General features: G+C 41.0%; 1 protein-coding gene across 3 annotated transcripts in view; it reads left to right on the top strand.

The window, feature by feature from the left end:
- DOCK11 (dedicator of cytokinesis 11) overlaps positions 1 to 9,287 on the top strand; it is an 87,170-nt gene extending 77,883 nt beyond the window's left edge. For 2 of the 3 annotated variants that reach the window (XM_075435132.1, XM_075435131.1), the window contains exons 51-53: positions 455 to 555; positions 2,501 to 2,639; positions 5,197 to 9,287. In XM_075435132.1, coding sequence (XP_075291247.1) covers positions 455 to 555; positions 2,501 to 2,639; positions 5,197 to 5,319 — 363 coding nt within the window. In that variant the 3' untranslated portion in view covers positions 5,320 to 9,287. The remainder of the gene's footprint in view (positions 1 to 454; positions 556 to 2,500; positions 2,640 to 5,196) is intronic. The other variant, XR_012765466.1, reaches the window with a different exon arrangement.
- The last annotated feature ends 2,761 nt before the right edge of the window (positions 9,288 to 12,048 follow it).

Raw genomic sequence — 12,048 nt, 5'->3', positions numbered from 1 at the left:
GTCCAAGTGTAATTGCACATTAGGTGGCTGTGGGTGAATGCTGAAGTATACTCAGTTCTTGAAGATTGCACTGTAAATGTCAGGCATAAATATCCTTTTTGTGAGCCTGACTTCTCAGGCTGAATAAATGGCCTTGAGACACAGACCATACTGCTTTTCCAAACGGAAATAAGAGGAAAGTATGAGGAAACAGATTGCATCACTCTTTTTAATCTCCCTTTATCTTTTGGTCTTAAAAAACCTAGCTAGAAAGACTAGTACTCAAGTTTTGAAACTTCAGGTGCCTCCGGTGACATTAGTAATGCAGAGTTGGTGGCATGCAAATAATATGCTAATAGTTTTAGTTTAAAAAAAAAAAGGCAAAACGAAACAAAAATGTTATTCCCTTCATAACTGCCTTTAGCAACTCAACAGAAGTTCTAGCATAAATGATTTCTTACTTCTTTGGTTCTAGGTTAATGCTGGCCCCTTGGCCTATGCCAGAGCTTTCCTAAGTGACAGCCAGTCCAGCAAATATCCTGCTAAGAAGGTGAATGAATTAAAAGAAATGTTCAGGTAGGATTTCTAATGTACTAAAAACTGGCCAGCTGGCTGGAACATGGTACCTGCTTTGCTGATGCTTTTGTCTGTCTCCAAAATCAGCAGATGCTGAAATGCTCCAATGTGCCTTATAAAGATCCAGGTCTCACGGGCTTGTGGGTGCTCGATATATGAAAAAAGCCAATATAACGATGTATGTTTAGAGTTCCCAAGCTCGAGGCTGGGATCTACACAGGGAGTTGAACGCCTGCTTCAATGGTTTGTGTGGATATTTGAGGTTATAGTGTGAAGAAAGTATGTTTGAAAGCCAGAGGTCTGAGAGTCTTTTGTTCAGGGATCTTTCACGTTGTGTGTTGTTTGCCAGTCTTTCCAAAGGGATTTTTCACTAGATAATAATGAAATTGAAATATTTTAAAGCAAATCCCTTTCCAGTTTATGGGCAACCATCATTCTTGTTTCTGTTGCTGATTTTTGAAACTACGTGACTTTCACAGGCGTTTTTCTAACCCTTGTCCCTTAGGGTGGATTTTATCTCCCAATTGAAAGTGGCTCCCAAGATACAATCAGGCAGCTCCTACTTCACCTTGGAATGATGTGCCTTTGCCACACTATTTTCTGGACCTCTGGGGAGCAGCCAGTTGCCAATCAACTCCTGCATTCATTACTGGGTGCTAGTGACTCCCATTTCACCCATCGGTTACTGTACAGAGCAGGCAACTTTTGGGCCAATCCTATTTCCTTCAGTGTATAGAGTAACCTAGCAAACCACGGAACAAATAAGGGAACAATCCCTGCAGACCTGTCACATGGGGATGCAGAACAGAGGGAAGGCAGTTTTGCTTTCCAGCCTTGCAGTGTAGCCAGAAGGACAAACAAAATCTCTATTTCATGCAAAAAATCCCAGTCGTGCGGGTATTTTCATTATAGTCTATAAAAAAGGAGAAATATGCATGTGAAATCATAGAATAATAGAACCGTGGAATCATAGAATCATCAAGGTTGGAAAAGACCTCTGAGATCATCAAGTCCAACCATCAACCCATCACCACCATGCCTGCTAAACCATGTCCTGAAGTGCCACATCTACACATTTTTTTATCACCTCCAGGGATGGGGACTCCACCACCTCCCTGGGCAGCCTTTTCCAATGTCTGACCACTCTTTCAGTAAAGAAATTTTTCCTAATATCCAATCTAAACCTCCCCTAGTGCAACTTGAGGCCATTGCCTCTTGTCCTATTGCTAGTTACTTGGGAGAAGAGACCAACACCTGCCTCACTACACCCTCCTCTCAGGTAGTTGTAGAGAGCAGTAAGGTCTCCCCTCAGCCTCCTCTTCTCCAGACTAAACAGCCCCAGCTCCCTTAGCCGCTCCTCATAAGATTTGTTCTCTAGACACTTCACCAGCCTCGTTGTTCTTCTTTGGACACACTCCAGTGAATCAAATGAGTAACAGTAACCAAGAAAACAGTATTACAGCTCCCCATGATCTATGTTTCTTTCTGGAAGGTGTGTCTGCTGTTAGCAACTTGTCCTCAAGTACAGGTGCTACATCACATACACCCAGATCTGTCACGCCCTGCGCGACTGATTTCCCTCCTGTGCCTGACCATGGCCTCCCTCTGTTTCATGACCCCACGTGCAGCTGGTTGGGCTGGTCTGGGACCTGCAGGCTGTGCGTGGTCCTGCAGGTTGGGCAGAAGGTGGGAGACCACTGTGGTGCACTGCAGATGCATGCCCCATTTACTGAGGACCTAGGCTCGAAGGAGCGCCAGTCGAAAGCCCAATCCTGTGTTGCAGTCCCTCCCCGTTCCCTGATCCACCGTGCGAGAGATGCCCCTAGAGTGTGACTTGTCCCCAACATTGGAGAAAAGGGGGGGGAAAATGAGATATGCATATCTGTTTGTTTTGATAGAAGACTGGACTGCTGTAACACCCAAAGTTCATTCCTTTCCTCCCCAGGAAATTTATACAAGCCTGTGGAATTGCTCTGGAGCTCAACGAGCGACTCATTAAGGAGGATCAAGTGGAGTACCATGAGGGGCTAAAATCGAACTTTCGGGACATGGTGAAAGAGCTTTCGGACATCATCCACGAACAGGCACGTACTGCATGTCCGGAGCCCACAGGGCTTCCTGTGTTTGAACACTAGCTAATGCCGAAAACTGACTGAAAACTAATTGAAACGTTGATAACTCCTCATGTTATATAGCTAGATATGAAAAGGAGAGTAACTGAAGGTGAAAAGTAAACAATACGCTTGGTGGAGTCCTAAAACTAGTTTCTGCTGATTGAAAGTCTCAGCCTGGTGTTGGTGTACAGCATGCTCAAGGCAGATCCTTCGCTGACACATACCATTAGTTTCCTGGCTGCCATGCTCATCAGAAGTCCTGTGCCATGTTTTCCCTCATGTTTTCTACATCGTAAGAATCCTGTGAAAAGTCACAGGTCAAAATTTTCTGGCAACATTTCCATTTCCTCAGTTCTATCCAGCTTAAGTTCCTTTTTTATTATTATTTTTCATTAAAGGATGTTTTCTTTTAATTTTGCACTAATGCCAACATGCTATTTATATGCATTGTTAAAATATTTGTGCTAATTTATCTGACCTATGTTTAATGTTTTCTTGGATCTTTCTAGGAAAACACATGTGAGTAGTAGCATCAGAGGGGTGAAAGATTCAAAGAGCAGTTGCACTTCTACCTAGTGTCACGCTGTGAAATTAGATTAAAACTGGCTTTCTGAAGTCATCTCTGTACCTCTGCTCTTTAATTTTGCCTTCATTATGACAAAAGAAATCTCATTGTAGATTTATAGTATCAAGCCCATAAAATGAACGATACAGACTGCATTGTGATGAGTAGTATATGAAATTTAGAATAAAGTTTTTGAAATCTCCCAGTTAATCAACATACAGTCCATGTCTGACTACTAATTTAAAATATCACATTTTAAGTCACTAAAAATATATAGGCAAATTCCACAAGAAGTTGAACACTTGTTCAAACTAATGCAAAAATATGGAAGTGGCAAAATAATACAGCTGCACAAGGCTGCTATTTGTAAGTTAGGTTTATTTACAATAAAATAATGCTTACGGGAATCAAACAGAGTCTTGTTATGGAAGAGCAGAATCTCGTTTCAGGGAAACAGTTGCATGATGGGGCTGAATTTTATTGTAGGAGTATAAGGGGGGATCCATTTGAGAACAAGGGACTGCTGCATCCCCCTCGCTTTTGTTAGATTTCCTTGCTATTCTGCTCATGACCACCATTTCTTAGGGTGCAAACTACTAATTTTGTACATTCGGCACACTCATTTTTTTCATGTACATTACCTACCATGTATACTCCATGGCTGAGTTTTGCTCAGAGATGTTCATTCGTAGGAGTTGCCACCTGCTTACTTTAAGCTGTTTGCAAGTAAACCTTTCCAAGATGTTTAATTTGCATGCAGGTGCTGGAACTTCTGTGGTTTCTGAATTCTGCCATAGTCAAATCAAAACCAAATCACTCAGTTCTGCACCCTCGCAGTACAATAGTTAAGATTATCTTAGAACAAAGAAGCATTGTTAAAGCACACCCCCTGTTATCTTGATAGATTTACACATCCACTGTCGTGTCGTCTTTGGTTAATGGGCAAAATATAACAGCAACTGAAATGTCAAAGTGAAGGGCTCACGGGGAAGGAGATGCTTTTCACTTTCTTCTTGTATTAGATCAAAAGGCAGCTTAAAAGATCATGTTTACAAGAACTGGATTTTATGGTTGTACAACATTATGTAGATAACTGCTGACTTGAACTTTGTATTGCCATCAAATTACTTAAGTATCTAACAAATTAAACTTTATGGAACATGTTTTCCTCTGCTCTGTTAAACATGAAAAGTATATTACATTAATTTAGGTTCTTGTTGCAAGTAACATGCTTTTCTGAATATTGTCAGTCCCTCAAAACACATACAGTACACTTAGCTTGAGATGGGTCACTGGGTCAGCCTGTGACCTATCCACAGATCTTTTAAGTTAGGGAAATGTGAACATAAAAAATTGGTAAACTGCAGCTGAACAGGAACAGAAAGCCTTGGAGAGTGGCAGAAAGCTGGATGTCCAGAAACTGGTTACGCTGGCCAGTGATCTCAGTTTCACTACTGTCAATTCAGGCTAGCTAACTTTTGTTGACTGGTGAACCACAGGGTGAAAAACAAATACACAGTCAGCTCTAGAGCAGCTCTACCAGCGCAGTTAGATCCTCTGCTGGAAGAACGTCCTTCAGGTTAGAAAGTGCAAAATCTTGCCACGCGGCACGGATGTAGTGTTTGCTGTATTTAGCTGCAGGTACTCCCTGTGCTTACCAAAAAGCTGTTAGAATTTTGTCACTGCTTAGGCAGAATAAAAAATTGCTATACAGAGAATTGTTTCTTTCCTATACTGGATAGCTGTAATTAAAAATGATCCAGTAATACATAGACCAGTGTATATATGCGTGCTACAGAAATTGCTAAATTACTCTTCTTTCTCATTTCTTTGTTATGCTGCCTTTGCGAAACAGCTTTGAAGACAAGGTTGGATATCTCTTTTGCATACCTTTTTAAACAGCTTGATTATTATAATGAGCTGAAACTTTTACTGAATTTGTGGCTATTTTGTTTTGACTAGATCTACCATGAAGACACAATGCATTCGCCGTGGATGCATGACTCCCTACACGTCTTCTGTGCGATCAGCGGAACATCTGGCGATGGAAGTTACTGTTCACTCAGACCCACTGCTGAAATATAAACATATCAGTCATGTTTTTACAGTGCTTTCTCAGGAATACTTCGAACTGTACAAAGGATGCTTAAAAAAATCCATGATAAGCAAAGATTCTTTTTTTTTTTTTCCCCAGAAAAGTTGTCATGCTTTCAAACAGGGTGCTTGCTTATTTTGCTGAGCAACATTGAAAGTGCCTGGACATTGCACCACTGTGCTTGTTTTCTACTATTTTTTTTAAGCTAAATGTATAACAGGACATGGAAAGGCAGTTATCTAAGTATGTATTGAATTGCTGAACTATGAATTGAAATCATGACGGTACTATGTAAAGTTGTACAATGGAATATAATAAAATGTAAAACTACTTTGTAAATAGGAGGAGCATAGAGTATATAGAAATTAGCATTATATCATATTTGCTGCTAAAAGTGTTTTGGACAGGGAACATGAAGGAGAAATTGTAGTCGCTAGGAAGAGACCTTCCTTTTCTAAAAAGTGACCTGGGGTCCAGATGCCCCTGTTGCACTCACACGATGAGACTAAACTCGCCCTAGTCTGGAGTAACTAAAACCTAACTCAGAAATGATAATTTTCATACTTCCTCTGAACAGATAGTTCTAAAGTGACCTCCGTGACTGCTGAGCTATAGCTGATTTCAATTTTGGGTAACCTTTCCTGCTGCAGGAGGGTAGATTGTAGTCACTGAGGACAACCTCAGAGATTTGTCATTTGATATGAGTTTTTCTATTTATCACTCGTGGTCTCACACAAATATAAACCCTGAGGACACCTTAAATTGAGTTGGGAATTATAAACTGCTTTAACACCTTTCAGAAAAATTCTAATCTGTGAGATGTGCTTTAAAAAAAAAAAATGCAGTGCATGAAAACAACTCATGCAAAATTGAGGGCTGTTTTTTAATATCATATGACATGCACTTTCCCTCCTCTTAAACAGATCTGTTTGCTGAAAGCCCATTATTTTTGTCTGACAGGTGGTTGGAGAAAATGTATTTTCCAGGTTTCTTTTATTCCTTCTTCTCCTCCCCAAAGCTTTAATACATTATCTCTGCCTCTTATTAAAAAGACACTTTCAGATGCAGGAAGAAGAAAACATATCATGAATTCTTTTACTCAGCAACAATTTTGACGTCCGTGTCTTTCAAAATCCCATCAATTTTAAATATGATTCCGGTAGTTCATATGGGAAGAGTGGGGTTTTTTAAGGATAGGTAACAGAATGCCGTAATAAAAGGACTCCATCTGGGTGTTCAGCTTGGCTATAGTGTGTACATAATGTTAAGCTTCTAATTTCTGCAACAAAAATTATCTTCAAATAGTAACTGGACCACATTTCAAAATGTTTATGATGCATGATTCTAAATACTTCAAATTAACTGTGGTCTGAGAAAATAATGTTGTGGTCCATAAATTCATCCATTAGCTGTTGCAAGCAAAATACAGATGTGCCCATGTAACAAACACACCACATTTCTGCTTGTGTGTGCTTTTGTGCCAGGCAGGCTCTAAATTTAGCTTAACAGAAAGAGGAAGAGAGACTAGCATGTTTAAATGGTTACCACCTTATTGATTTTCATCTTTCAACAAATAATACGTAAAGGCAGACAGTGAGAGTTTTCCAAATTGCAGTGCAATTCTTATTCATGTTTTTTGACGTCTTTAATGTTCTGAAATAATTGGGTGAATTTTTAAACGTTATCCCTTATTTTTCTGGAATTCCACTGAAATTCTTACTCATATCTTCACATGTCTTTAATGGTCCAAGATGAATTTTTGTATGAACTTCTCAATTTATGGTTGGTATTGGAGTTGTCCTGTCATTTCAATTTAACATACTGGAAAGCTGTCTCAGTAGTTCAGCCAAAAAAAGGATTTAATACTAGTCCAATTAGGATGCATACAGTCAGTACAGTTCAGAATACATGCTTATATGCAGTTTTGATGAGTAACAAAAATTATCATGCCCTAAGGATTTGCCTTCTGTCCAGCAGGTAAAAAATTCGACTGGATTTTTAACAGAAAAATCTCAAAGGAAAATTTGTCCTTTTTAGATGGGTTATAAAAAGACTGGTAACAAACCAGCTTGGTTTTTCTTTACATTTTTACCGATCTAGAAATGATAGGGAGTCGTCATTAGATATTTATAGCTGCATCTGGACAACGGTGCCAAGACGTTTTTCTCTTCCTATCCTTTTCCTATGTAATTGTCCCAGTTTAATGAAGTCCTCCAGATGTTTTTCTTATTTCTGGTTCAAATATCTGAATTCACAGATATATCTGGGGAGTGTGCTATGTATGTGTCTGTTTTATGTAGCTGGTATTCACATTTGGTACTTCCTATTTGCTGACTTTTTTGGAAGAATATAAATGTTTATTGTTCATTAGCCCTTTTGTTTTCCTTATATTGCCTAAGGAATGGCAGGAGTTTTTTGGTCTGTAAAAATTAGTAGACATATTTCAAATTACAACCTGGCACGCACTCTTTCTGTGTATCAATATAGCTACACATACATATTTTGTATATACCCCTCTAATTACTTTTGCTGCAAAACTGCTGTATAACACGTCAAGTCTCCAGAATGGATGCATTGGTAATTTTGCAATCACTTAATTGTTTGCATAAAAGGAGAAGAAATAGGATAAAGTATCTGTCAGTGAGAGTTAAGAGCACTCGGCTACTCTCAGTATCAGGACTGTGTTGGATTATGGTCTGTGTTAGAGCCAGACTGTTTGCAGATAGGACATGTAAAGCAGCACAGGGTCTGCCAGCACGAACATGTTTTTAGAGATTTATATACCTAGACAGAGTTAGTGAAGTGTAAACATTACTCTGTTCTTTGACTTACTCGTTTTCTCTCTGCAGAGAGGTTAGAAAGTAGTATTTTAATACAAATAACTTCAGAGTTACATTTCTTTCCCCCAAAAAATGTGGAACATGGCATTTACTGCAGCCAGGGATATATTTCTACATCATACTCAATGTTCTAAATTTCTTCTGATAACAGAAGTTTTGATGAGATAAGCCAAGAAATGGAAAATCATGGCTGTGAGAATACCTGTGGTGTGTGACGTGTTTATTTTGTTCGAGAAGCCTTTTGAACATATGCCACATGGTATTTTGATACAGAATAAGAGTTTACATAAATGTACCGCCTTTTGTCTCAAAGTAGATAAAACATGTTTTTTTTCCCTTCCTGTAGAGACAGAGTCCCATGGACTTCACAGCAGGCTTCAGAATAACCCTACAACAACAGCCCAAAAGACTGGAGGAAAACATAAGTGGAAGTCACGGTCTCAAAAGCCACGCAAATTAAACCACATCTAACTCAATTTCTGCACTTGAGAAGAGTAGCATGTGCTCATTTGATGTTCGCTGAGCTGAGTTCTTCTAATTAAACAAGGGTTCTTACTGGACAGAGAAATACTGTGTACAGCTAATTATTGTGCAGCCACAGACTGTAGTATTTAACCTTTAAATAATAGGCTTGTGTCAAGCAATGGTGAACCAATTATGATATATACATAACATTTCAGCTATTCTGGATGTAATTTACTCTCTTTCCATGTAAATTTAACACCTCATACTACATATTCATAACAGAAGTGCTTTTGTCGTGCATGTTGTATATAATATGTGTGTTGTACAAGCCCTGTTCAACCTCCCGCGTGTGACGACAGAACGGGACATCCCGTTTGCCCCGGTTGTTAAATGATGTGCCTGTGACACCGAGTAATACACAACGCTGCTCCAGAGCTTTTGGAGACCAGCGATCCTATATGGCTCTTTTTATTCTCATTTTCTTTTTCATGAAGAATCAATAATTTTGACAAGAAGCCAGGGCAAAATCCCCATACAGTCGATCCAGATAAAAGAGAGTTTATTCCAGGTCAAAATAAAAGACTACAAAACTAGGAAAAATAAGTGTTGCAATAAACATGTTTCATTAACGGTTTTCTTTCGCTTCACAGAACAGGATGAGGGATCTGAAGCTAATAGCGGTGTAAGATTCATGGGACTAAAACCTAGTCAAATGAGCTGTCACAGATGCTGCCTCTAAAGAAGATTGCTATAATAAATCTTCAAATCCATAAGTACATCAAATGAAACTGTTAACACTAAATCATTCAGTGGCAAGTAGAAGATGTTGATTCAGAAATCCTGAAGGAGCACAAATGCCCCACATCCAGCTCGGAGGAGCCCAAAAGCACGATTCATCAGGAAACCTGAGACAGACCTAGAAATGCACATAACTTTATAAACAGAAATAAGGTGTGAATCACTAGGAAGGAAATGTGCCAGCAAATCACCCTACTTTCCTAAACAACATTCAGTAAGTTTGCGATCAGGCTTCTGCTCTGTTTTGCAGTTCCAATTGTCAAACCCAGGCTTTTGCTCTTTGGGAGTGTATTTGCTGTCGCTCTTCTCCAGCTAACTCAACTCACAGGGCTGGTACACTCATCTATATGCCACGCTCGGGCAGCTGTACTGGCTGTTGCCTGATGTAATGGAAGTCACGTATAACTTTGGTTATTTACCTCACCGTTAAAGGACAAACTGCGTTTTCTAATGCTGTCTTCTTACCGCCGAGGCTTCCTGTACAGGGCTCTGCAGGCCTTGGCCAAACAGCTGTAGGACCAGGTTCATGCCCTGCCTCCCTTGATGGGTGAAGGAGTGACTCCCTTGCCAAATAAACAGATGAATTAAATAGACCTTGGTATTTCGGGAACTGTGAGCAGGAAAGTTGAGGTGTGGACCTGCAATAGCAATTTATTGGAGAGGGATACAATTTTTGCATGAGTGTACTTGGTTCCGCATCTACCCAAAAGTGCTCTTCAGAGGACACAGTTTTTATTCCGCATAATTTCTGATTTCCGGTGATGCTTGGGCAGCAGCGCAGAGAGCACTTGCAGAGTTCATGGCCGTTTTGAACACACGTATCACAAAACTCTAGACATCCCCCAAAGAACACTGAGGTCGGAAAGGGAGAGGCCCGCTGAGTCAGACTGGGTTTTTTCAGCTCACAGTTTTGGATTTTTGTGCCTCAGATCCAGCTGTATTCTAATTGAGCCCTTTTTTGACCTTACCCCAGCCATCTTCTGAAGAGCCTAGAATTATGTCAGTTGAGACTGAAAGTATTCGCAGAAGCTGCTGCAAAATCGGAAACGATAGAAGAGGTATCTCACCATCAGTGTGGGGCAACTAAGGACTCTTCTGCTCCTGAAAAGGACAATTCCCCACAGCCCCATGCTGCTAATTACTGCTCCCTCTTGTTGGACCCAGTAATCATGCAGCCACGCCCTGCATCGATGTCATTCGCGTACAGAAAAAAATTATTATCTGATTTTTTTTTTTTAATGCACCAGCAAACTCGCTGCAGCCCCCCCCACGATCGCTAGCTTTGGCTGCGGGGGTGGAAACAGCGTGAGCACACGGCCGAGGGCAGATCACCAGCATGGCTGGACATCAGTTTACACCGAGCGTGAAGCCATACCCCAAGTACTTGTTTAACAGATCGTTAGATACCTCAGGTGTGTCTGAAGGAGTTCCAGTCCCTACAGTGCAGGCGTATTGGCTGGCGAGAACATGAGCGAGCGTGAGATCTGCAACAGAAAGATGCAGGACAGGACTCAATGAGGTTGAGAAATGGGCAGGCTCGGGTAGGTGGCAGGGATCAAAGGCATTGGCAGGAGTTCCGACTGCGGTGCAGCAGGGCAGGAACGTGATGAGAAGCCGAGCGCCTGGGGAGGAGGGAGAGCGCCGGGGAAAAACATTTCAGCTGCCTCCGACGATGGGCAGGCTGCCAAAGGCGTGTGAACCATTGGATGTGTGCTTTGCACTGGCTCTCCCAGGAGAAAGAGTGGACAGAACAGAAAGAAGGAAGGAGAGAAAACACCAGCAAGGAAACCGAAAGCAAGAGGCAGGACACTGTATCTCGGGTCAGCTTTGCTCTACAAAGGCCATCGCTGGCAGGCACGCTCCACGCTGGCTGTCGGTAGTCGCACAGTCTGAGCGCGGTCACACAGCTTAAAATTCTGCGTCCTGGAACTTCAGGCCACAATTTTTATTTCTTTATAATTGCAAGCCCTTGGGCACTTTCTAACAGCAACCAGGAAAGCTGCTAAATCCTCTTCTTTTCCCAGGAGTGTGAAAACAAACAGTCAGAAAAGCAAAAAACACCACATTAACACAGGATATTCCCTGCCCTATCCTACAAAGATCCGCTTCCCTTTTTCCGAAACGAGTGTCGAGAATGCAGATGAACTCTTGCAAAACTCCTTCAAGAGCTGAGTAAATACTGAAACGTCCTCTTGGCTTGGGAATAAGTAGTTTTCACTAATGAAATTTGGTTTGCCTTGGAACTTCGCCAAAGTTTCCTCTCTGCTGGATCTGTACTATTTTTATAATACCTGTATTGGGGTGGCAACCAGGAGCAAGCTTGCTAACTACCACCAAAATCTAGTTCAGAAGAAGAGGCCTTATCCCACATGTTTTCTTACCCTGAAATGTATCGAAATGTGACTTGCGTGATATTCCCACCTCTGTGACAACCTGGGAAAACTGCTTGCTGCGTCACATTGGTAAAAGTGAGAGCAAAATTGCAAGTGACCGTCTCACGTTTGGAAGGGGCTGAAGCAGAGGGCGTGGGGTGAAGTTTGTGGAGAGCAGAATCCGTAGCAGCGGATCAGAAAAAAACCCAAACAGTATGGGTTTTTTTGTACAGATGAGAACTAT

The sequence above is a fragment of the Opisthocomus hoazin genome, chromosome 14 (assembly GCF_030867145.1).
Source record: "Opisthocomus hoazin isolate bOpiHoa1 chromosome 14, bOpiHoa1.hap1, whole genome shotgun sequence".
NCBI lineage: Eukaryota > Metazoa > Chordata > Aves > Opisthocomiformes > Opisthocomidae > Opisthocomus > Opisthocomus hoazin.
The sequence above is the reverse complement of the archived record's forward strand: the minus strand, read 5'-3'. Positions and strand labels throughout refer to the sequence as shown.